At 41.5% G+C, this 27,464-nt stretch overlaps 1 protein-coding gene and 1 long non-coding RNA gene across 3 annotated transcripts in view; one reads left to right on the top strand and one right to left on the bottom strand.

The window, feature by feature from the left end:
- The window catches only part of SLC23A2 (solute carrier family 23 member 2), a 129,595-nt gene that overhangs the window by 79,226 nt on the left and 22,905 nt on the right, over positions 1-27,464 (bottom strand). Inside the window, exons 1-2 of one of the 2 annotated variants that reach the window (XM_072402839.1) lie at positions 22,928-23,082; positions 7,806-8,074 (exon numbers count right to left, since the gene is read on the bottom strand). In XM_072402839.1, coding sequence (XP_072258940.1) covers positions 7,806-7,910 — 105 coding nt within the window. In that variant the 5' untranslated portion in view covers positions 7,911-8,074; positions 22,928-23,082. Of the gene's footprint in view, positions 1-7,805; positions 8,075-22,927; positions 23,083-27,464 lie in introns of those variants that run through there. The other variant, XM_072402838.1, reaches the window with a different exon arrangement.
- On the top strand, positions 22,596-27,140 carry LOC140324744 (uncharacterized). Its single transcript, XR_011919568.1, has 3 exons — positions 22,596-22,970; positions 26,112-26,228; positions 26,628-27,140. It is a non-coding gene; the product is annotated as an uncharacterized lncRNA (long non-coding RNA).

The following is a 27,464-nucleotide window of genomic DNA, read 5'->3' as shown; positions in this document are numbered from 1 at the left end:
TGGATGCTGGCAATGGATGGGATGGATGCTGGTCATGGACGAGCTGGATGCTGGCATTGGATAGGATGGACGCTGACCATGGATGAGCTGGACGTTGGCAATGGATGAGATGGACGCTGACTATGGATAAGCTTGATGCTTGCAATAGATGGGATGGACGCTGACCATGGATGGGGTGGACACAGACCACGGATGAGCTGGACGCCGGCAATGGATGGGATGGACGCTGACCAAGGATGAGCTCGATGCTGGCAATGGATGGGATGGATGCTGGTCATGGATGAGTTGGATGCTGGCAATGGATGGGATAGATGCTGTCCATGGATAAGCTGGAAGCTGGCCAGCATCAGGATCACTAAAAGACCTACTGCTACCCTGTATGAACTTGGTCCCTCTTTAGCGGAGCAAGTGATATGTTGCTAGTAATCAGGATTCGGCGTTTGGGGTAGGGAGTGAACCATTTCAATTCCATTCCATATTCCAGTTTCACAGTTTTCAGTCAATGGATCTCACTAGTGATCACATTTCAGCAGCATACGGGCCAGCGAGACAACTATTTCATAGAGGTAAACAGAAGGCTCTGTCACATTGCTCCCCCATCTGTAATGTTTCCCTAGTGGAAGAGTCGCCCATCTGACATCAGCCTAATGCTGGCCCACATGGGGAATGTGAATTTGAAGCAGATATAAAAAAAATGTATGCAGCTCTGCAGCCATTAACACAGCATTATATGTATTTCCTTCATTTAAGGGTAAGTATCTCAGTTTGGCTTGGTATCAGCTTCATGCAGTCCCTTTACAGGGAAGCATAAACGGGGAAAGGGCAAAATAAATTTATTGATAAGCACAGGATGTGAGCGAGAAAGGAGCGCACTGTGCTGCTCATTCTTCACTGTCCAGTCATAGACTGTTGGAGGGACCTGTAGACTGACATAACTGCAGCACATAATATCAGATCTCATGCCCTGCTAGGACTGTGCAGCAAGGCAGAACTTTGTGAACTTTATAACTAGATGGACAGAAATGCAAAAACTTTGGCAGGAAAACAGCAACTGATTACAAATATATCAAAGTTTTCCATCGATTTGCCTAGCGTTCAGCTTTAAAAATTTGTACTATCTGGTAAAGAGAATACAGCAACAATGTTTCGGTGTCAGACACGCTGGTGCCTGATAGACACAGAAACCTCATTTATCAGAAAAATGAGGACACAGAAAAGACACCAATATCTATTCACATAGCCGGAGTCTTATATTACCAATTCAGCCATAGAGAAACCTTGAACCACCCACACCAGGGGTTCTTATTCAGGGATTCCCTAATGTGGATTTATAAAGCAAAAGATGTAGATGTGGGGCTGTATTCCCTGAATGCTACAAGAAAAAATACTAAATAAGGATTCTGTAATTTTTAATCTAAAATTCAAGTGTAGAAATTATATGTACAAGCAGTATATTTGAGGGGAGTGGCATTCCACCCAAACCTGATCAATAAAGAAAAAATAAATATATAATATTTACTAATCTACTGCTTACTGTATATTGCTGATCACCAAACAAACCGCAAGTCAAGCGGTAACATCTCCAAGAGTAATGGTTTCCACTACAATAGACGCTTCCACTATAATGGTATCCATATTGATAGCGATATATTAGGATATTCGCCAGCGATTTATTGCCAATTCTTCTCTGGGTGCAACAAAAAATAACAGCATAAACAGGAAGCGGCATAAAAAAAAGAAAAGTCTCCTTTTCTCTGGTATCTTCTCAGATCAGCTGAGAGGTACCAAGTACAATCCAGTGGTACAAACCCAGGACATGTTTTTTTATGCCAATATTATGAAGCATGAATTAATCAATATTGTAGGAACCATTACTCTGGAGTTTGGAGATCCTTTATAGAAGCAAAGACCACACCGACCACTAAATTCATAATTTTAAATCCCGTGGACTATTAATATGAATTTTTTTAAAAAGATAAATCCATTTGTAAAACAATGATCTTCCTCATGGTGCTGACGAGGACTGTGGGGGCTCTGATTCATTGATCAGCTCATGGTTAAGTGAAGTATTACTATTGTTACTATTATCATTAGTTGTGTTATCTTTGATATTACTAAAGAAATACAAAACATTTGTTTGCTTCTTCTCACTCATTATGCGTTTATTTCATTTGAATCTAAAACCAAACAAGAAATGATAGTTACCAAAGTCAAACTATTTGATGCCATTAAAAATAAAAGTTAAAAAATTAGACAATTAAGGTCATACTTACCTAAAAGAGCATCTGAGAAATAAACAAATGAAATAATACAATGGGATGAGAATCAGTATTGGCGGAGTGACTGTTGGTAAACACTGCAAACAATTGCACAAATTGTTTATTGCTCAAGTAACCCCTGGCAAAATTTTGTAGCTTCATGATTTGAAGAAACAAGAAAAGCAGCAAAAGTTTGGATTTTCATAATTGTATTATGCTATTTTATATCAATTTGATTTTCTTCTAACTATTCGGTTTGCAATTGCAGAAGAAAAAAATTAAAACTAATTCACTGACAATTCAAATTCCAATATGACATGAAGTCATATGACACAAAGTCATACTGGATGTTTATGAGACTTGTGATGATGACGAGTTTGGAAAATCATTTCATGCCTAGCTTTTATGGATCTAACACTTAAGCATTGATCTAAGTCTTGCTGAAATTCACATCAATGGAAAGAGTGAATATCAAGCAGGGAAATAACTTTTCTTCTTTGGAGACCACAAGCATTAGATCCATCTGTAATAAACCTTTGATAAGCACTGGTCATCTTGCTTGAAATAGAACTTTGAGAGCAACTCATAGACATAATTAAAGATCAGCACATTATATTCAGTCAATATATTGCTACAGGAGGTCGGCAAAGTCTACAAACACGCAAAATGAGATGGTCAGAGACTGTGACTGTGTCTGTGGGCTTTCTTGGAGGCTATAGGTGCTGTGCAAGACATTGATTATGGATATTACAGGCCATTTACAGGTCAATGCTCCCACATTTGTGCTCCCTACAGCCTTGTTAAAAATGGCCTTTGATGCATTACAAATCCAGAGGAAAAATTAAAAACACCAAAAATAGTATGGCATGGAGAAAAGATTTACCTTCTAGAAGCTGAATTAAAGAAAACCATTCCTTCATGGGACAAAGCAAGCCCCAAAACGAGACCTGCAGGTGCACTATGGGTTGCACGGTAAGAGCCGAAGAGCCGCATGTGCCTACAAGACCAATGGTTTGGAACTAGGGCCGCATGCACCTGCACGACCAGCGGTTTGGAACAAGGGCCGCAGTTGATGCAGTCTATGATTAAATAAATCAGGCCCAGTTAGAGAATCTCAAGAAGACCGGTCCTATATATGGAATATGAAGAATATAAAAATCTCAATTGGCCTAATCTAGTAATAGGCTCATTTTTACAGTCAAATATTACATTTGCAACAAGGATTGTGAAATGTTGCTATAAGCATTACAAACAATTATTTTTCAAACATTTTTAGTTCATTTAATAAGAGACATTTATGAAGTGTGTCACACAACAAGGCAATGCTACACAGGATCAGTGTAATAGGTTATGGACCGAGTACAAGGTTGCAGCTTATGTCATAAATTCCTCTTTTGGCCGCTCTGCACTGCGACTGAATGAGACCCGACCATGACCATTTATCAATTCTGCGTCTGTTTAGAAAATCAGCCTCATCTTCCGTAATAAATCTGCTGCAGTTGGCTGTCCAAGAATTCAAACAAATGGATTGCAAACAAAGACTTTGCCAAGGGAGAAGCGGCCTGATCTGCGTCTCTATTTAAATATTCACCAAATCAAGTTTTTTGGTGTGTAAATAGTTCACATGTAAAGTTTTCATTGGGATTTAATTAGACGTTATCTCAGACAACTCCATACAAATGTTGGGTGCAACCATTTTCATTGTGATGGGCCATGGGCATGTGAAGTTTGTCACTACTGGTAAAGTGAAAGTAAAGTTACACTTTGAACTTTGGAGATTCAAAAAGGATGCAGTATTCTGCCCAGAATTTTTTTTAAGTTGGATGGAAAGAAGCTGTAGGGGGGTAGCATTGTGCCACAACTTTTCGGTAACCACCCTTAAACTGGTGGTCACTGAAAAGTGCTGGGTGGTGCGCCCACCCTAAAGCAGCTGGAGAGAACACTGGGATGGGTGAACATGTAGCTCAGCATTGTTTGCCAGGGAAAACCAGAAATTTCAGCTTCCCTTGCGCATGCTGGGAGTGCAGGAGTTATGTCATCCCAGCATGGCCAATCAAAGGCTGTCCTTGGGAAGTAAAGGTGGCACCCTTTGACGAAATGGGGATATTGATCCTGTGTTTAGTTCTGCTTTATTGCTGCTCACCAGCCTCGCATTCAGCCTTCCACAATTGTATCGGCTCCTCTCCTGGACTAAAATTGCTACCTCCAATTTCACTGCACACGGTGAGCTGCTCCTAATGTACATTAGAACCTGTAGCACATATACAGACAGCCCTTCGTTTTCTCATTGCTCCCCCCCTTTCATTCACTGGATTTTAGGTCTTTCAATCATGGAAGACTCTGCATCACATGTGGGGGTTTACTTAGGACAGCTGGCATGCAAATAAACACATTTATTTTATTAAGTATCAGATATAGAAATCTTTAAATGAGCTGTCAAGTGTTTTAATGTATGTGTGTGTTACATGAAAGCAGAACTAAACTTGTGATTGCTCACCTTTCCCGGATACATTACAGGCACCTCCATCTTCCTTTTTCTTTTATTCCCAAGGTCTTTCCTGGCCCATCTTGATTGGCTGTGCTTGGATGACATGCCTGGGCAGGAGTTCATTCGTTCCTTGCATGCGCAGGGGAAACCAGTATTGCTACGTTGGGTGCAGTTTGACAGTTGGGTGGCAATCATGTAGGTTAGAACAGTAATTGCAGAAGGGACATCGCCTGCCCTTTCTGCAATAATCACCTCCCTGAATCTCCCATGGGAAAAGTGGGACTTTAGTTCCACTGTAACAATGCTGCTGGAAAAACGAAACAACCAGATCTCTTTTCTACCAATACAATAAAATACAAGATGGAGAGCCCCTGGCTCCCTAAGATGTTCCCTATGTACAAATAGTTTCCTAATCGGTTACACAACACGGCCTTAAATATCTCCCGAGAACCGATCACGTCAGAAAACGCACCTTTGTTTTTATGTTCGGGACAGATCGTATTACATATTATTATATGTCACAACAGTATTGATTGTGTAACAGGTTAATCTATCTTACCCACAGTATTAATTGTTGTACAATTTACAACAGTACTAATGAGAAGTTTAATAATCTGTCTGTTGAATGGGTAAACTACTGCTAAATGCATATTAATCCTAGAAAATTATAGCTGTGCTTGTGTATTTAAGACTCCGCTATTGTAAGTAGAAAATCGGCTCTGGTTCTTGAAGGGCCAAAAAGCATATAATGTAGAAAAAGAAGAATCTGGATGAGAACAGGTGAGGCCACATCGGTTTGAATTACCGCCGCTGCATTGACCTGAAGGTGCCTTGCAGCCTTCATTCCTATCGACTTTTATGGGAATGCAAAACCTGTTAAAACCAAGCAAGAACCTGACAACAAAGCTGTGTTTGGAAACTTGTTACTTACTTGCTACCTATCACAACCAACTTTATCCCAGGCAAGTGATTGCAGAAGCCAACTTTTGGCCATTGCTGACACTCTCTATCAGCTATGATACAGCCGGGTTCAAAGCAACCTTCCATGCATGTGAGATATTCATGTTTCATATACACACAAGTGAGATTAGTAGCAGTTTCACTTAATGTAACTTTAATATTTTAGACTACGAGGTCATTTACCATTCCTTCATTATCTATATCTAAGTCATCTTTCTCAGGGCACGTATTAGGCAGGCATGCATACTAAGAAATATGTGTATGAGGGCCCAAATTTTTTTGCTATCTTCCAAAAAGGACTTAATTGAAATAACTTAAATAATTTCTCCACATCCACTTTCTTCGCTGCTTCGATGACCAACTAATGACTTTCTCACTCATAACCTCATCACACGCACGGCTCCAAGACTTTTCTAGAGCTGCCTCCACTTTCTGGAATGGTCTTCCTCGCCCTAATCAGCTTGCTCCAACTTTCTGCTCATTTAAAAGAGCCCTCAAAAACCCAATGCTTCAACCTTACCTACCCATCTACTTACCCACCACTCCATATTCCCCCTCCCATTGTGTGCTACTTCCCCAACCTCTATGATTGAATGCTCTTCACTGACAATTTTCAGTAACCACTCAAAAACAGACGGGTAAGTTGGGTCACAATACAGGGGATGCCATCCGCCTACATTTTATTTATTAATGACCAATGGTGTTGAGCACAGCGGGGTGCCCCTAGCTAGTCTTCTCCAAAGAGCAGATTCATTCAGAGTTCACTGCCCTTTAGTTGTCCTCTTTTAATGTAACATCACCCCTTCACACACACTTGTATTCCCATAAACTTGTATAGGAAGATAATCAGTTTTGACCCAAAGAAAAGCCCTAAAACAGACCCCAAAATGGCATCAACTGATGGAAATAGCACTTGTATATTACATTGTTTTCTATTGATGAACCTGGATCGGGTGATGGCTTCGCATGGCTTCGCATGACCCCATCCCACTTTCAACTTCCCTCTATCAGAGTTGCTTAATAAAAACGTTAACTTCAAAGGCAAAAACCATTAAACTTTAACACAATTGTACAGCAATAAACACTCTTATCAGCTGGAAGAATGGTCTGGGAGATAAATCTACAACTTGCAATACGGCAAACTTTCATGTAATGTTTGGCGGTCTCATAGCCTATAAATAGTGATAGATAAATTAGTTATTTCCTCTGTGGTTGTTGAGAAACAGTACAATGACCGGGTAGGTGTGTTATTCTAAGCATTCCAGCTGCTTAAAACTGAAAGAATATGTCTGAATATATTCAACAATAAAAAGTTATGGCTTTATCCAAGGGTATGTACACATCTCACCCAATATGAACAGTCGTGCTTGTCTCAGGTGAGAATCTGACGTGTGTACAGCAGTCGCCTGATGGATCCATGAAAGACCGATGGGAAACGACCACTATACAGCACGGTGGCTCAGGGGTTAGCACTCTGGCCTTTAAAGCGCTAGGTCCCAGGTCGCACATGTTCAGTTGGTGTGTCATGAACTTGGCAGCACTGCCCATGTGTTGCTGACCCAAGGAGATGCAGCAGCACCTACCTAATGGACACCAATCAAGATGGCTAAAGATCTTATCCAGGAAAATAAATTTAAAAAATGGTGGAGCCCCGTGGGGGAACTGGGACAGGTGAGTAAAGCAAGTTTAGTTCCGCTATAAAAAGAACTATCTAGAACAGTGGTCCCCGACCATTTGCAGGTGGCGGACCAATAAATGCATAGACCCTGGAGCGCGCATGCGTGGGGAGCCGTGTGTCACTCAAGGGGGAAGAAACTTCCCCCAGAGTGACGTCATGATGTCAGAATCTGCCCACTCTCCCATCATAGGTCTAAACATAAGACACAAAACACCCACCGACCTAAGCCTGCGATTTATTTGGAAAACATGGTCCACGGCTCCGGCCGGTTGCCCCCCAAGCAGGGTCCTTCCCCTGACCCCGCTTGGTGGGTGCGCAGCCAGAGCCGCGGCCCATTTATTGGAGGGCCCACTAGTGGGGGTTGGGGACCTCTGATCTAGCATACAAGAGCAATAGATTATATTCCAGTAGTTGTGCTTACCGGTAGAGTGAAAAAGGCTGTATGCTTAGTCTCCTCCTCATACTTCCCATCAGTTGAATTTGTGGATTCCATAGCCTTAGATGAGGGGTTCCGACCAATGCCCATTGCTGGAAACACTGTCCACTTCTATCTAGCCTCGGCCGAGCCCGGCTGAAGGGATGAACACTGTGCCTGGGTTAGGGAAACGAGGTTTCAGGTGTCAAAGAGATGGATCTGCCACCGTGAGCATCCAGACTGACAAGAGTTGTACAGACGGCCTTCAAGGGTACCTGAAATAATAAAGAAGAAAATACTTTAGAGGGAATGTGTACAGTATGTGGTATTTGTAAGATCTCATGCCTACTTCCTGTAGCAAAGTTCAACCTAAACTAGTTATTGTAGGAGCACTCCAAACATCAGTGCAGTTACTTCATCATGGTCTCATGATTTTCTTTTCCCTGACCTCACGGTACCTTCTCATCCACGGTTCAAGAACTAAGCTCTTTTGGTACCACAAATGGATCCTATACAATAGGGATTTTAATGTTAACAGCATAACTATAAAACACCAATCAGGGTTTTTTCTTGTTTTGGAGAAATGAGAAAGGGAGAGTAGAAATCTCCAGAGGGGAATCCCCTCACCATTTTTTCTGTTGAAAGCCTCATCTTTACCACCTATTTAGGACCATTGTAAACCTAAAAACTTTCTGTACAGAAGTACAATTGTAACCTATAAAACCCAAAATGGTGAATCTGCCCAGCAGGGAGCACGGACAGCAATAAAAACCTAACAGAGGTTTTATCTTTTACAAGAAACTTTTGGTTTCCATTTCCCTTCTGCCGCCCTCTTGTCTGGATTTACTCACGGCTTTATTTTGTGGGTTTTGTTGATTATTTAGTTTTTCTTCATGATCTTCAAACTGGCCAGGTTTGGCAGCCACAGACATTACAATATCCAGTAATGTGTGGTGTACTTCTGATTTAAGAATAGAATTTCTATTTCTCAAGTATGTGCAGATTGGATTAAATTCCCTAAAGGCTTCTCCACATCTGTGTGTTTTCCTTTCTTGTGAAGTATTTCTTTCTACAGAAATTCACGTTACAGAGAATCATAGGAATAAATCCTGCCACATGACTACCAGCTCTACTGGGAATTTTGTGGTTTAAAATATTTTTTTTTTCCTTACTTGAATGTATTGCAAAGGCTTCACTGATACAAATAAAACAAAATTGCATGCATTATGTTGAAAGACAAATCAATCAAACAAAAATAGCGCATATGATACGCATACAAAGCCAGTGTTCTCCCCAGCTCCTTTTAGCTGGGCGGTGCGCCCTAAACTTTTCACAAAAAAAAGAAAAAAAACCGGTTCAGCACTGCGGCAATCAAGAATGGGAGCACAGATCGTCCCAAAATACCTACGAAACGCAGGCCGGGAGGCTCTGGCTACTTCTGCACATGCACAATCTGAGGCATGCACAGCGGTGGCATTTTTTCCACTAAAGGGAAAAAGTTGCCAATCCCACGCATGCCCAGTGCAGTGCTCAGTTTTTCCCTTGCAGCGGGCTACAGGCTGTGATTGCGTTCTATGAGCTTGTTCTTATCACCTGATATTGTTTTGGGAAATTCCATTCCTTAATATTTTACATCTAGGTACTGCAACTTTGTAATTATTAATTAAAAAAAAAAACTTTATTAGAGAGAAATATTTTTTTGGTTAACGGACAAAACTAAAATTTTAAAGCAGTCCCAAAAAAGAGAAAGCAGACGGAGGGCAAAGGACCAGTCACCAGTATATTGTCGGAGGTCTACCTGCAACTGATCTGTGCCCATTACTGCCTTACTGTGCCTTGTTCTGCATGGAGGCAGACATTGTTATAGAGGCAGGACTTTGCTTCCACAGGTCACAGCCTCCAGGAAACATCACTAAATCTCACTTCACATCTGGTCAGACTAGCAGTCAGAATCAGCAGTGCCTTAGGCTTTAAACACATGCAATAAATGTTGTTGAAAAGGATCTTTCGCAATCCTTGCCAACGAGAAAAGACTGAACCATGCATGAACGAGCACCGTAATCTATGGAGAGGGGAGAGGGAGAATGACGAAGAGACACCCCACTGCACACTCTCTTCGACCGTTCCTCCGTGGATCCCCTAGGACAGATGATGGGACAAAAAGCACTGTACACAAGCCAGATTCCCATCCGATACCAGCCCTGAGGTGGTTATTGAATGAGAATCATCTGACGTGTACATAGCCTCAGATCTCGCGCTGCAGATTTGAAGCTATGACCAGGCACCCTCACATCCTACGTGTACTGCTATTGTTCCAGGAAAGTTTCCAAACAAAATGCAAAAATTTTAGGATACTGCCTTCACTAGAACATAGTAAATCTTCACTCTTCGCACTCTAAGGGAACCAGACATTCCCTTAAACATTTCCTTGTGGGAATTTTCCAGGTCCATGTGTTTCAATGGCAATAATCGATTACCACGAAGGAGTTTTTGAGGGAATGTCAGATTCTATAAATAGAGTTAAGAACCACTTTCATGGCTCTGCTCCATAAAAGAAAGATGGAGGGCGTCTCAATCCTTGCACCACCAACCTGGAGTAAGCAGATTAAGGGATTCTGACTTTTCTGTAACTTTCCTGATCTGCATAAATATGTCAAGTCAGTTGGCGAGTAGGAACCTCCTATAATGATCAGAGAAGGGCTGCAGACCATGGAACATAGAACACAGACCTCACGGAGAGATAAAAGCATCTATCAGATTATTAATAATAAACAGTGTTTTTATAGCACCAACATATTACGCAGAGGTGTACATTAAACAGGGGTTGCAAATGACAGACAGATACAGGAGGAGGAGAGGACCCTGCCCCGAAGAGCTTACAATCTAGGAGGTGGGAGAAGTAGCACACAATAGGAGGTTAGATATCATTGATGATGATGTTATACATCCCAGGGGTAATCCCTATGGATAAGAATGGGGGTCCTGGGCACCATCATGGAAATTCCTGATCAGATTTCAGTTACTTTTTTCTGATCAAACACTAATCAGAAATTCATATTTGTTTTCCTAAACCGGATTTGCATTATTTTTTTTTTTTTTACACAGAGTCTAATGTGAAATCTATTGGAAATAACAAGCGTGCATGGTCAGCATTACCGAGATCAAATCCTTGTAATTACGGAATGGGAACCTGCTGATGTCATGCTGCTATTCAATCAAATGATCATTTACATTCAATGGGGCAGAATTATGAAAGCTTAAGCAAAGAAAGGTGTGGCGCGTTCACTTATTAAATATTCTGCAGAATAAAATACCACTAATGCCTCAACTCAATGGGTTGGGACTTCAGACATAACAATACACACACTAGAGAAGAGTTTCTCATCTTTTTTTTAATTTAGAGGAACGCTAGAAATAATTTTCAGGTCTTCAGGGAACCCCTTCTATAATTACTATATCCTCAGCTTACAGTATATTGGTGTGATTTTATTGTTTTGGGTTAGTTTTGGGTTTACTCACACTGTGTGTGTCCATTGGGCCTAATTTATTAAAGCTCTCCAAGACTGGAGTAGATAAAACTATCATGGGAGAACCTGGGGGATCCAGGAATAGATCCGGTACAGAACTGAAAACCTTTGACAAATGATTAGCAAATAATTTTTAAGAAATCCATTCAAGCTGTGGATCACCCAGGTTCACCTATGATATTATATCTTCTCGAGTCTTGGAGAACTTTATCAAACCTTTGCTAGGCATACACGATGCAACATTTTTAATAGACTAGACCAGTGTTTCTGCTATATATACTATATTCAAAGTATATTAGTGTGGTGGTCAGTGGGAAGAACTTCTCTTACAGTACATTGCTGGCCAGTGGGAAGAATGTCACCCTTACAGATACGAAAAATACCATTGGTGTCACTTATACTGCCTGAGAGGTGCAAACTGTTCATTGGTCCAGGAACCCCCAACAACCTCTGGAGGAATTATTGGGTTCCACATATCCCTGGTTGGTTAATACTGCACTAGAATCTGGTGAACGTTGATGGTCAAGACAACATAAGGGGTACTACACGCAGATCGACCACATCATGTGGCTTTGGGCCCACTGGGTTCTGCCATTGCTCCTCCAGGTGCCAGAACCAAATGCAAAAGGGCAGTCCATGAAGAACCCATGTGCATTCCACAAAAGATATACATTTAACAAGTTAACATTAGTTTTAAAAGTGGTTGAGTGTACAAAATGGTAACACACCTGTAACACTGTGATTTCACCTGACTATGTGCCCCCTGTGATAGACCCATGGCAACTCCTACAGGTGTGACCTCTCCTTCCTAGGAGTAAATTTCTTCCCATTTCCCGTGATCTTGGGATCAGTACAACTTCACAAATGGCTCCAACCCCAAACCCCTATTATGAACAACCAGTATTTTTTTAGCGCCAACATATTATGCAGCGCTGTACATTAAATAGGGGTTGCAAATCACAGGCAGATACAGACTCCGGAGGATCAGAGGACCCTGCCCAGTCAAGCTTACAAACCAAAACTGGGCAGCACGGTGGCTCAGGGGTTAGCACTCTGGCCTTTGCAGCGCTAGGTCCCAGGTTCGATCCCCAGCCAGGACATTATCTGCATGGAGTTTGCAGGTTCTCCCCGTGTCTGGTTTCCTCCCACATCCCAAAAACATGCAGTTAGGTTTATTGGCTTCTCCCTAACAATTGACCTTAGACTACAATAATCACATATGACAATGGTAGGGACATTAGATTGTGAGCTCCTTTGAGGGATTAGTTAGTGATACGACTATGGACTTTGTACAGCGCTGCGTAATATGATGGCGCTATATAAATACTGTGAAATAATAAAAACAAAAAAGTTCTATTCTAGGTTGATAGTTTCTATCTTAGATGTCCAGGAGTGCTCAGTGCATCCCAGAGACTGCTGACCATATAATTTTAATGGACCCTGTCCGGGCCTGATGTGGAGTTTATGGCCAGAATGACCGCTTATTGACACCACACATGCCCTCTATGATAACAACACAGCATGTAAACAGGACTTTATTCTTCAATGCAGCAGAAATCTGAGGATAATGACCCAGACTGATGGTCCATCATGTGATTATTAGATATAAAAACAAATCTCTGCTTGCAAACAGACAAAAAAAAACAGGAAATAGACGGCAGTAAAAGAGAAATGTAACCATTCAGAATAAATGTATTCAATGGCTTATTCCCAGGGTGGAAGGTTACAGAATTATTTAATTGGCAAATTTGTAGTTTCTAGGAAAAAATATGAATCTGTATCTCTCTTGCCAAAGATAAGAACATAAGTGTGTGAAGATAGCTAGGTATGTGTATATATCCTTATTCTACCCTGATATTTTTTTTAAGCTGGGTAGGAAGAAGATGTAGGCGGGCGGCAGCACCTGTATTGTGATCCAACTTTTCTTTAATCCCCAGCTGGGGCAGAACACTGAGGTTTTCCTCCCCTGGGCCACAACCCACAGACCGCCATGAATTTTCTCATCACATCATGGTTTCCAATAAACGGGGGGTGCCATGTTTTAAGTGCTCCGAGGTTGTCTCCGTGCAATAGAAGGAAAAAGTCCTACGCTCAATGAGTGGATCCAAGAGGAAAATTACTGGCATACCCAAAGAAGAATAAAAACAACTTTTTAATTAAAAAATGTACATAAAAACATGGTGCTGATGTTCCATAACATTGAATCAATAAAAGGCCAAACACATGGCTTTGAACTCACAATTATTCACATATACAATCTATATAGATAAAATTGGATGTATGTATGTTCCACAATCACTCGAAAACGCATGGAGACATTTCAACCAAACTTGCCATACATATGACTGAGACTCATGTGAGTGCACCTGTCATCTTTGTACAGCGCTGTGCTATATGTCAGAGCTATATTTGGATGTATGTATGTATGTCATCACTAGGAAACACATGGAGAGATTTCAACCAGACTTGCTAGACATATGACTGAGACTCATGTGAGTGCACTGCTGATCTTTGTACAGCGCTGTGGTATATGTCAAAGGTATTTTTGCATCTATGTATGTGTATGTGTGTGTGTGTGTGTTGCTCAGCACAGTGTGCCTTTTATATTATATTTACTTATACTTATATTTTGGACTATAATATAGGATTGCAATAAATAAATAAATACCCAGGCAACGCCGGGTAATCAGCTAGTGATTGATAAAAAGCTATCAAATATATTTTCTCTACATCATTTCTAATATCTTTCACAGCAGCAGTCGCTTCTTCAGGGGATATGATCGCAGAACAACAAGAACAAGTATCCAAATTATTTTGGATTGATTTGATTCAATGTTATGCGACGTCAGCATCATGTTTTTATGTATATTATCAAGTTAAAAAGTTTTTATTCTTATATTCTTATTCATATGGGTATGCCAGTAATTTCAAGCTTGGGTCCACTCATTGGGAGTAAGACATTTTCCTTCTATTTTTCCTTTGGAGGATTTGCTAAAATTTGCTGTTTAAAATATCTTTGAAGGGGATTCTTGTGTGTGAATTGTTGTCCGAGTGCTTTCTATTAAGATAAAGAAGAATCACCAAGCAATGAAATCGCTTTTAATATACAACCATAGGTTATACCTTAATCGTACATCAAAGCAGAGAGGGAAATTTGTTGAACCAGACAATAAAAAGTGGGAGCCATGTTGTTTAACCAAAAAGTGAAATTCCCTCTTGTATCACCAAAGGAACATCCCAAAGTAATTGAAGATTACCAAACACACTAAACCTTGAAGATCAGCTCCTGAAACGCGTTGAAAGCTACTAATGTTATTTGCAAATCTGTACATTGACGTTATTATTGTCATTTATGACTTTTAATCAAGATGTCTAATAAATATGTAAGATTTTAATGCAACATAACTTCTATCTTTCTATATAATTTCAGCAGCTTTTGCCTTAAATTTCTCCTAGTAACACCTATTGTGGAGACATCTATCAGGGCAATTTCAGTCCTTTTGTAGAGATTTCCTTTTACAGTATCAGTTATTGTGCTGGAAAAAAAGCATGGAGCAAGTGAAGTGTGAAAAGTTGGATCAGTTAAGCACTAGAAGGGCAGGAATATGATGGGCAGCCTGTTTTAAAACCAAATGAGCAATGGAAAATTTCACATTTTTACTAATAGGTTTATTTTTACTGGACACTTGGAGCATTTAGTTCCAGCAACGGCAAAGCATTCATGTCCCGGGATCCACATGTGCAGCTTGGTGTACTCAGGAAAAGATGATTGCAAACAGGTAAGTAAGCATGTTATATTGTAGAAAGGACATCGCCTGCCCCTTTTGCAATAAACACTCTGCAAGATCCTAACTTTTCATTGCAGAGTTATAGTTCTGCTTTACATCTGTACCTAGTCTCTTATATTCCCAGCAATGCTGAACTGCTCCTGAACTGTTGTGGTCACCCCCATGCTTAGCTGTGCTGTACTAGTAGATGTAAACCCTAACAAACTCCAAATCTGTATTATATATGGAAAGTTTTTATTTGATAAGTGTAAAAATTACCTGTTGATTTTTCCAACTCAAAACTTTCTGAGCCTGTGCATAAGGCATGAGGCAGTGATCCCCCCCAGCCCCTTTCAGCTGGGCGCACCACCCGACACTTTTTAGTAACAACCTGGCTGTTTTTGGATGGTTACGAAAGAGTTGGGTCACAATACAGGGGCTGCCACCTGCCTACAAATTCTTCCCACCCAGCTCAAAAACATTTTTAGGTTGAGCACTGTAAGGGTTGTATTGCTTGTAATCCATCAGAAATAAAGCAAGAAGGGCTAACACTGAGTGTTCTGTACTTGCAGCATGTAAAGAGATAAAGTAGGAGAAAACTAGTGTATACTTTAAGCTGAGCACAGATAGACAGATACAGTATTCCCCCCAGCCTGTTTTAGCTGGGCGCACCACCCTGCAGTTTCAGCAACTACCTGGCTGTTTTTGGTGGTTACTAAAACACTGTGTCAAAATACAGGGATTGCCACCCACCTACAGCTTCTTCCCACCCAGCTTTAAAAAAAAAGGTGGAGAATACTGAACAGAATCGCTCCAACAGGTGGCTCAATATCTGCCTATCCTGTGACTCACCAATATTGTACTACATTGAAAGTACAAAAAGCGAGTAAAACTGGTCAAGTAACATTAAAAACTAAACTGACAAATATTTCAATAGTGACCATAATGTGCAACAACTCAATTAGTTATCTTTCTTGTCAAGTGTTGACGCTCCTGCAGTAATTGGTTGTAATCAATGGAGAATCTCCTGAAGGTTGACACCGCAAGTTCCAGCCCGTCCTTTAACTCTTCACACGGCCGGAGGGACGATGAACTGCCTCACACAGGGTTAATAGGCCAATCCTTGCACTAGTAGGAGGTGCAGCCGGGGAATGTCTAAACCCTGACTGATCCTCAGATTAGTATGAGATCCTAATAAGCTTCTTGCAGTGGATAACAGGACTTAAATCTGGAGTGTTTGGAGGTGAAGGAAAGAAAACGAGAATTGGTTACAGTGATGACACAATTGCTGCTCCTATACATAAAAGACACCTGGTTCTGCTCTATAGGAGGTGGCAATATCCTGTCTTTTGTGCAACCGCAAAGACGACACCGTGACTCATCACTGAGATGAATCTGTGTCCTAAAAAATGCAATTTCCTATTTTACTAGCACAGTGACAGGAGAATTTATACATGCCGTCCCTATTCCCATCATTAGGGGGAAAGTAATTTTAGTAACAGCAATGAAAAACACAATGCAAGAGAACTCCTAATGATTTCCAGGAAACAGTGCAGCAGTGATGAAGTGAGAAATTTGCATTTCTCTAAATGCTTTGCAAACAAACTGGGTAAGGATTTCAAGTGATCCCGTTTTCCATTTTCATAAATGTGACGGAATGCCGATGACGATTTCTTTGATTACTTAGTTTAGCTTAAATGGGAACAAAAGTTCCAGTTTTAAGAATCCCGGATTAGGCCCGTTATTATTCCAGAAAGGGATAGGTGATGTCTGTTCTGCAATAATCTCTGCCTGATCGCTCCGAGTTTCTGAGAAAAAGCCGAGCTGCGCATGTGCAGCGTCAGCGTTCCATGCCAGGACTTCCCGGCTTCCCCTGCACTTGAGAACGAATGAATGTTACATCATGATGGCCAAAGATTGCAAAGAGAAAGAGAGAAAAAAGATGGCGGTGCCCTGCAAGAGATGGGGTAACATCTTAGGGTTTAGTTCCATTTTAACAAGCGTCTTCTGTTCCTCTCTCTAATTTAATCTTAGATTGTTACCGATATCTAACATGACTTCATGGCTCAAACCCGCCAAAGGCCATTTTACTGTTCATTCCCACCGGTTGGATTCCCACCAGGCTGCTGGAAAGCATGATAATGCATGTTACGTGCATTGGGGTACCTTTTTTTTTTGTGAATGGCATTAAACATAATGAGACAACGTGGCTGAACAACAAGCCTTGCAAGGTCCCATAGTGCATAGTAACACCCTACCGCCCAATGTGGAAAACTGTGTTTGGGGAAAAACATGCAGGTCTGCTTTGGATCCTAGGTGGGACATTGTCAGCCCTGATCATGCTGTCTATACTCAACGCAATTCAGTGGCCAACAGTCAAGCCAATCTTACAAGGTGCTAAGGTACTTTTGTTGACGGGACAATCGAATGGCAGCTGGTGGGGCTCAGCCACAAAATCCAGCACCAGTGCCCAGGTAAAAAATTATTAGCTGGTCTGACCAATAGAATAGGAGGCATCTCATGGTAGTCCAGCTGTAATATTTCAAGATTAACAAGAGCTTTACATAAGGTTTGTTCACTTCAGGAAATCAAACTTTGCACCACACATGATATCCTGGAAAAAAACCTAGAAAACTGGAACACTTTTACTACCAGTGTGGAGTCTACAGGTAATCAGCTGTTGGGGAGATTCCTGTAGGGGGAGGCTGCAATGCTAATTACTAAATTTTGCAATTGGAAAAATCTGCACTGGGAGGGCACGGATGTTCAAATATGGCTCCGAATTAACCTTGATACTGTCTAGAGAAATTTGTAGGCAATATAAGTGATAATATTTGACCTGATATCAGCCCCTTGTCCATTCGATTATGCAAGAGTCAAGTGAATAGGAGACACTGTGCTGCTTCTCCTTTTTCAGTCCAGTTACAGGCTGGGGTGAGTTAAGGACAACCTATTTTCAGAGGAAGTGAATTGCATGAGGAGAAATAAAAAGTACGGTGGGGGAAATCCCTAAACTGTAGGTGAATATAGACGCAAAACATACTATTCCTATGTGTTTTGGTCTGAATGTAGTTTATCTCTGCTATACTTGTGTTTACATACTATGTGTCCTAAACTTTGTATCCTGGGGGTATTCCAGGAGGTCATCCAGGAGAAAAAAAATAAACAACAGGATGCTGCAGTTTTACACCAAAAACAAGAGTGGCCCTGCTGTGCTTCAAAGAGTAAAAAACGTGAACTTATCTCATGCCCAATGTAGGAAGATTCTGATTGGTTGCCAAAAAGTGATAACAGATCTGCTGACCGGCAGTTGCTCCAGGTCAGCAACCCGAAGCATGGCAGCCACTTCCCAGGAGAGATCAGAATCTGTATTTCTCTTAAGTCTGATATTGGCCTTTCCAGAATCTGTTACACAGATAAGGCAATAGAAGACATCTTGAAAGTGACATCATAATAAATATTTTCCATGCCAGACTGAGCTGGAAGATGAACAGTACAGTAACTGCAACACTGGCAGCTACTGTACAGATGTTATTACATAGAAACCCCCAGACAAATAACCGGGGATAACTGATTTCCATTTACTGAGGCTTCAAAGGACACGCTGTCAGCAATTACATACACAGACAGAGGAGCTGCTACGAGGCACGACACGGAGGAAGTAATATCAACTTATAAAAATAGCTCCATCCACATAGCAATGGCCATAGACAACGGGTTCAAATGACTGCAACGGCTGGAAGAAAATAATACTTTATGAAAGCAAGGATTTTGCAGCTTTAGACCAGAAGATCTAAATGGCTAAATTATAATATTGGGCTCATTGTTGGCATATACACAAGTGGGCTCCATACTTCATCTAATGGGTAGGAGTGGAGGAAATAGGAACTAATGTCTGGACTACTGTAACATCCTCCTCGCTGGTATTCTACTAACCCGACTCTCTCCTCAAACTGCTCATTGCTCAAGGAACCCCCAGCAACCTCTGGAGGAACCCTGGTTGAGAAACACTGGGTTAAAGCATAACTTTGTTTTTTTTACCTCATCTACAATTGATTTGTAGAACCTTCCTACTGCACATTTTTTTTTTATTATCATCGTCTGCTTTAGCTGCTGGAGTTCAATGTATTGATATCTAGCTTGGTGTCTTGAGGCTGATTTCCAGAAGTATGCAAATAAATATACTTCCTTTGAAGTTTACTTCAGTTTTGCTAATCAACCAAACATCAAATTAACATTGATAATTGCCGTTGAAATTGAATGATCAGAAATCCCCAGGTTCTACCACTTTCACCTGTGCAACATCTCAAATATCTGCCCCTACCTGTCCCCAGAGACCACCAAACTCCTTGTACACGCTCCTATCATCTCTTGTCTGGACTACTGTAACCTCCTCTTCTCCTGTACTCCACTAACCCGACTATCCTCTACAAACTATTATGAATGCTGCAGCCCGATTCATCCATCCTTCCCACCGCTCCTTTTCCGCTGCATCTCTTTGTAGTTCTCTTCATTGGCTTCCACTTCAGTCGAGAATCAAACTCATCACCTGTGCTTTGCCTTCAAATCCCTTCACAGTTCTTGCCCCACTTACTTTCCTGACCTGATAGAAAAATTCTCCCCTAGCCGCTCTCTTCCCTCCTCCAATGACCTACTAATGACTTCCTCACTCATAGCCTCATCACACGCACGGCTCCAAGACTTTCCTAGAGCTTTCCCTACCTGTAAGCTCCTCCGGACAGGGTCTTATCCTGTGTCACTGCCTGTATATGTCTGTCATTTTCAACCCCTATTTATTTGTACAGCGCTGCAAAATATGTTGGCGCTATAAAAATATAGCCTATTAATATTATTAATAATAATACCAGACTAATAAGGGTCTTGTACTTTGGGCAGGATCCTGAGAGTCAATGACTCAAAAAACTCTTTTAGCAATAGGACCCATGTATTGATGTGACCTATTCTAACAACACTGATCACCTTTGTGCCCTACAGACTGCAGCCACTCGTAATACCCAACACGTGATTGTAGCAACTTCCCAACAAATACCATGGTAGGGCTACAGTCCATGCTAAATGGTGATGTTTAGGAAGGCAGACAATCATCATTTTCTTGGAGCTGGACCCAACTTTGTATCATCAGGTCACAGTTCAGATTAATGGGAGCTTGTAGAGACAACAGTAAATTAATATTATGTACAGACAAAGATTTGAATGTTTTAAAATCAATCCATGCATCTATCAGGGCCTCTGCATTTGCAGGGAATGCCTTCGGCCCCTCACTAGGAGATATAACAGGAAGTTAGTGGAAATCTTTCAAATTGATGGCAATTGCCCGTTGTCCCTGAACAGAAGTCCTCTATAAAAGCTTTTCCCTCACTCTCTATTCTGGTGAAAAAGATCAGCAATACAAATAAAGAGGTGAATCTCCCTAATGGGGAAACACAGCAATAAAAACAAAGGTCTAACCCTTCCCCTTCTAGGTAAGTAGCCTATGGTTGGTATTAGACACAAAGTTACATTTGTTATTTTCTACAAGACTGACAGCAACGCCATGACAGTAGAAAACACCTTGTGCCAATCATTACTGACCTAACAAATCCATGACTGCTAATCCAAGCAAGAACCTAGAAAGAAATGGCTGCTCCCATGTCCATTCATAACTTATGTGAACTTTGTGCTGCCTAAACAATTATAATTACATTTAAATATAAATTATTTTATATTAAAAAGAGTTTAAATTGATGAGTCTCAGGTTATAGGACTTTCACATATGATGGTCTCATGACTAACTAGACGTGTGTATAGCGGGGTAGAAGAACAACGTACCAGACTCCTCCAGCACAGCTTCAATCAGAATAAATGCATGAGCAGTATTCTCCCCCGTCCCTTTTAGCTGGGCACACCGCACCACCCGGCACTTTTTAGTAACCAACCGGCTGTTTTTGGGTGGGTACTGAAAAGTTGGGTCACTATACAGGGGCTGCCACACGCCCACAGCTTCTTCCCAGCCAGCTTAAAAACATTTCTGAGTTAAACACGACGAGGGCAGCAACCACAACCTTACCTGTCACGTCAGAAGCTCCCATGCCACGGTGGAAGGCCGTATTGATAGGATGTTAGATATTGAAGGCCATCAGTATTCATCCCAGAATTTTTTTTTTAACCTGGGGGATGGTGACCTCTGTAATGTGACCCAACTTTTCAGTAACAATCCAAAAACAGCTGGATGGTTACCGAAAAGTGCACCTCTGGGTGGTGCACCCAGTTAAAGAGACTGGGGAGAACACTGGACAGGTGTACTGTATCAAGACTGGACCATTCTCCCCACTGGGGTCACCATATACAACAGGCAACCAAACCATCTACAAAACTTTCAGGCTCCCAATCTGCTTCCCTTCCCAGGCACCATGTTTGACCTTTTTGGATCGTAAAAAGTTGGTTGCTTGGCAGAAGTCAGAATCAACTTTCAAATTTGCTGTAACTGCTCATGTAAAGAAAACCCTTATGGTTTCAATTGACCTCCAGAGAGGTCGGTCCCCTTCTGGCTGTCAAAAAGCATGGTTGGAGCTTAAATAAAGTTATTCAAAGATTTTTTTCTATTTAATTGCATTCATATGGTGCTCCTGACAGTTTTATATTTACCAGTAAAGTAATTCAACATTCTCTGCATGTTTTAGTATTGGTAACTATCTATATATTATATACACATACATATACACATACATACATATGTACTCGTCTATCCCTCTAAACATACATTTATTCATACCAACCTTCCTTAAGCCTTTTACCATGGTACATGAACCCCCTGCTACAATTACTATATCAGTAAATAGTATCACTATTACTATATCATTTATTACTATATCCAACACTCACAATACTGTAGTACTGTAATCAGTGGGAAGAATGTCACCCATAGAAATTGCAAAAAGGACTATTGGGGTTCCCTAAACTGACCCCGGGGCACAAAATACTCACTGCTCAAGGAACTCCTAGAAGCCACTGAAGAATCCACATGGTATCCATGGAACTCTGGTTGAGAAACACTGATGTATACACATCAAACTATATATATATATATATATACACACACACATACACACACACACACCCACACACCAGTGTTCAACACAGAAATGTTTTTAGGCTGGGTGGAATGAAATTTGTAGGGGTGGGTGGCAGCCCCAGTATTGTCACCCAACTCTTCAGCAAGCACCCAAAAACAGCCGCCTGGATATTGAAAAGTGCCGATTCACCCATCTACCCAGATTCACATATCGACACATACACGCACACACATGCTTTTTAGACTTTTTAAATATTAGAAGACAATGATAAGAGAACTGAACTGTAGGGTAATGTCACGCAATCAGACCCATTATATATAATAAGAGTTGCGTAATACAGGGGAAACGTAAACCTTAAAATATTTGTATATCACAATGACCAGATAAAACAATGACTAAACTAGTGATATGACTATGGAGATTGTAAAGCGCTGCGTAATATGTTGGCGCTATATAATAGTAGATAATAATAATGTAGCTACATGAACAATACATATCAAGCAATCCATAAAAGCTGCTTGTTCACAGATAAGCAGCCAAAAATCTGGAAGTCGGTATTGTAAATTGTCTTCTTTCCTCCAGACAACTCCTGGAACCTGCTGAACAAAGACAGGACAAGAAGAGATCTCCCAGCACACCGGACATTGTCACCATGAAACAATGAAAGCTTCTTCCTACATCTACCCAATGTAAAGGAAATAATAATGTAGTAAAAGAAGAAGCTGGGGCTGATCAAGCTGTGGGCCCAGGGCCCCTCTTACCTGGAATGGAGCTGGCAGCTCAGGAGCAGCACATGTGACTCCGGTAAGGATCGCTCCCTATGTGATGTCCCTTGCAGTGTGTGTGTCATTATACAATAGCACAGCATGCTTGTTTAACATGCCGGAACACTATGCTGCATTGCATAAGATCTGAAGAGTCCTAGCTGAGCAACGTCATTGCAGTCAACTTGAGGCATCACAGAGCGCCATCTATTGGCCACATTGGTTTATTACACAAATGGGAGAAAAGGAGACAACAAAAGGGCTTTATAGAGGAATGTGTCTGCTGGGCAAACATGGAACCAATCACCAAAATCATCATCATATTAAAAAATAAAATGCCAATGGTTGCTATAGGTAATACGCTACTATGTCTATACTTTTGGGATCGATACACAGTAGGGGAAGAAAAACATTACAAGAAGCTGAAAGTGGTTACTTTGTAATATTTTTATTATTTTATTATTTAAAGGGATTTATATAGTGCCTACATATTACGCAGCACTATGCATTGGGGGTTGCAAATGACAGACAGATACAGACAGTGACAAAGGAGGATGGGAGGACCCTGCCCAGAAGAGCTTACAATCTAAGAGGTGGGGAAAGTATCACAAAATAGGAGGGGATATGGAATGGTGGGTGAGTAGTGAGAAGACAGGTAGGTGAGGTTGAAGCGTTGGGTTTTGAGATCTCTTTTAAATGAGCAGAAAGTAGGAGCAAGCCGAAAAGGACGAGGAAGACCATTCCAGAGTGCAGCTCTAGAAAAGTCTTGGAGCTGTGCGTGTGATGAGGTTATGAGTGAGGAAGTCATTGGTAGGTCATTGGAGGAGGGAAGAGAGCAGCTAGGGGGGATTTTTCTATCAGGTCAGAAAAGTACGTGGGACAAAAGCTGTGGAGATATTTGAACGCAAAGCCTAGGAGATGAGTTTGATTCTAAAGTAAAATGGAAGCCAAAGAAGAGAACTACAAAGAAAGGCACCAGAAGAGGAGCGGTGGGAAGGCTGTGTATGGGGTAGGTAGGGATGTGGGAAGGGTGGATGAGTCTGGCTGCAGCATTCATAATAGATTGTAGAGGAGAGAGTCGGGTTAGTGGAATACCAAAGAGGAGGAGGTTACAGTAGTCCAGACGAGAGATGATAAGAGCGTGTACAAGGAGTTTGGTGGTCTCTGGGGACAGGTAGGGGCAGATTTTGGAGATGTTGTCAAGGTGAAAGTGACCGGACCTGGAAATGTTCTGAATATGAAAGGTCAGAATAGAAGGGGACGCCAAGACAACGTGCCTGAGGGGAAGGCCGAATACCAGTTAGAAATATGTCAGGGGGAGACTTTGAATTTGAGAGGCGGAGATGACAAGTTCTGTAATAGGCAGGTTTATAGAACTGGACCGGCCGGCCTACCAGAGGACTGAGTAAAACCTCTGATGGGCTCCACAGAAATTAGGTTTATTTTGCCATATAGGGGGTCACAGGACAGCTGCCCTCTGGTGGGCACCTCGACTCTGCTGCCCTGTGCCAGGAAAGCTACCGGTCTTGGTGCAATGTGACCCCGAGACACCCCTTTGTAAAGATTCGATATCCCTAGAGTCATGGCAAACATAACACACAATGACCCTCGGCATCTTATGAATCATGCATATCACATTATCATATTATCCCTGAAGAATTTGGATGTCGTTACACATTGTATAAATGCAATAAATAGGTTAAAAAAAAAAAAAAAAAAAAAAAGATCTGAATGTCCTCTATTCAAGTCTTGTTACATAAATCGTTTACAAAACCGCAGGATAATCTGACCTAACAAAAACCAGCTTGTGTATGTAATAAAACGAAGGAACATGGAGTATGTTTTAGGTTAATTATATAAATTTACCAAAATGTTATATCTGATGAGTTGGTACAAGTGTAGATATTATATTGTGATGGGTTTGTATGGCCAAAGCTGTTATATGTCAGACGATGCAGTCAGCAAATAGTGAATGCCAATGGCAACCCAATGTTCAGTGAATATATGGAGGGTTTCTGCTGAGTATTGCTGGAGAATATTATTATTCCTTTTTTTTTATTATTATAAATAATAATAATAATAATAATAAACAGGATTTATATAGCGTCAACACATTACACAACACTGTACATTAAACAGGGGTTGCAAATAACAGACAGATACAGGAGGCAAAGATGACCCTGCCCCGAAGAGCTTACAATCTAGGAGGTGTGGGGAGTAACACACAATCGGAGGGGGGATATGGAATGGTGGGAAGTAGTGAGGATTTAGGAGAGAGAAGAGACGGGTAGGTGAGGTTTAAGCGTTGGGTTTTAGGAGCTCTTTTTAAATGAGCAGAAAGTAGGAACAAGACGAATAGGACGAGGAGACCATTCCAGAGAGTTGGGGCAGCTTTAGAAAAGTCTTGGAGCCAGGCGTGTGATGAGGTTATGAGTGAGGAAGTCATTAGTAGGTCATTGGAGGAGCGAGCTATCAGGTTAGAAAGGTAAGAGGGACAAGAACTGTGGAGGGATTTGAAGGCAAAGCAAAGAAGCTTTAATTTGATTCTAAGGTGAAATGGAAGCCAATGAAGAGAACTAAAAAGAGATGCAGCAGAAGAGGAGCAGTGGGAAGGCTGTGTATAGGGTAGGTAGGTGGGAAGGCTGTGTATGGGGTAGGTAGGTTGGAAGGCTGTGTATGGGGTTGGTAGGTGGGAAGGTTGTGTATGGGGTAGGTAAGTGGGAAGGATGGATAAGTCTGGCTGCAGCATTCATAATAGACTTTGGAGGAGAGAGTCAGGTTAGTGGAATAGAGAGGAGGAGGTTACAGTAGTCCAGACGAGAGATGATAAGAGCGTGTACAAGGTGTTTGGGGGTCTCTGGGTACCCTGACAGGTAGGGGCGGATTTTGGAGATGTTGTGCAGGTTGAAGTCACAGATATAAAGCACAATGAAGGAATAAAACTACCAAGTAAGAAATACAGCTAGATGGGGGCTCAGGTACCTTCCATTACTGAATAAAAAAATCTAAATATTGGAGATCAATGAAAATGTGTTATCAATGGGTAAAGGGTAATTAATGTTGATAATATTATTGAATATATTACAGTTTGATGAGTCAAAGATTTCGGCTGATATACATGGACATAACCAAAATGCCTTCATGTTCATTTAGTAATATGTAAACCTTCTTACACCTGCAGATAAACTGTCAGAGAAACCTCAGAAATAATACAAGATGCATTCCAAAAAGAGAACCTGTGATGGTAAAATAAGAGGGCAGCCAGATCAGAGTCTCTGATCTGGTCTAAGCATGCACGGTGAGAATTTGGACATTTTTAGACTTGTTGCTAGCTGTGTTGGATTGCTAACAAACATTTGTAATGTAAAGCAATGACGCAGAGGGCCGTACACTTGACCACCCCCTTACTCAGATCAGAATATTCACTTGTGGGCTGTATAGCAATGATTTCTAAACAGTTAACCGACGTGCTCATTCCCTGGGCCCGCTCACACTTCTGCACCTTGATCACAACTTAAACGTTTTGCATTGAGGCAGCTGCCACTTTGAATAGCAGTGCTTTACATGTGTTGCGATATGCTTTGTGTTTTGGAGCTGAGTTTCCAAGGAATCATTCAAAACAAATGTACACGTAACATGTATTGTGAAACCGAACGTGATTCTAACACACATTGCAAACATGTGTTTTGCCCTGCAGGTCTGAATACTTTGTAATAGGAGAGAAGATTGAGACTCTCCCCTCATCCACCCTTCTCTAAAAGAATTAAAAAATGACACCAAGCCAAACATTTCCATTAGTCACATGTTAAAGACGAGATCACAGAGGGTGGTCTGATCGCTTCTCCCCCAGGTGATTGGTAAATCATTGTTCACAGATCTATTCCGAGTGTTTTAGAAAGCGGTTTTATTTCCTCATTGCAATGATTGGAAAACTGCCTATGGAGTAATAAAGTAAATGAAAATTGGTAGCCTGCAAACAAACCCATAAAAGAGTTGTTGTATGACTGTGTATAATGGCGGGGTGTTATACCGTGGTGTGGGCGCTATACAACCCGGGCTATTCGGAAGAACTGAATGTTGTATAAGATTTCACAACTGGCTTCTCTGTCCTGCCAGAAAAGGTACAAAAATGGAAGGGACAATGGAAAGGTTTCCTCCCTGTCAATTCAACATTTTTACTACAATCACAATTAAATAGACACCAGCGAGGAGAGAAAGAGAAAGAGGAGAGCGAGAGGGGGGGGAGAGAGAGTGAGAGAGAGAGGGAGAGGAGAGAGAGAGAGGAGGAGGGAGGAGGAGAGGGGGGAGAGAGAGAAAGAGAGGAGGAGGAGAGGGAGCGAGAGAGGGAGGAGGAGAGGGGAGAGAGAGAGAGAGAGGAGAGAGGAGGAGGAAAAGGAGAGAGAGAGAGGGGGGAGAGGGGGAGAGAGAGGGAGAGGAGAGAGAGGAGGAGGGAGGAGGAGAGGGGAGAGAGAGGGAGGAGGAGAGGGGAGAGAGAGGGAGGAGAGAGGAGGAGAGGGGAGAGAGAGAGAGAGGG

The sequence above is a fragment of the Pyxicephalus adspersus genome, chromosome 2 (assembly GCF_032062135.1).
Source record: "Pyxicephalus adspersus chromosome 2, UCB_Pads_2.0, whole genome shotgun sequence".
NCBI lineage: Eukaryota > Metazoa > Chordata > Amphibia > Anura > Pyxicephalidae > Pyxicephalus > Pyxicephalus adspersus.
Note: the sequence above shows the minus strand (reverse complement) of the source record. Positions and strands in the feature narration are given on the sequence as shown.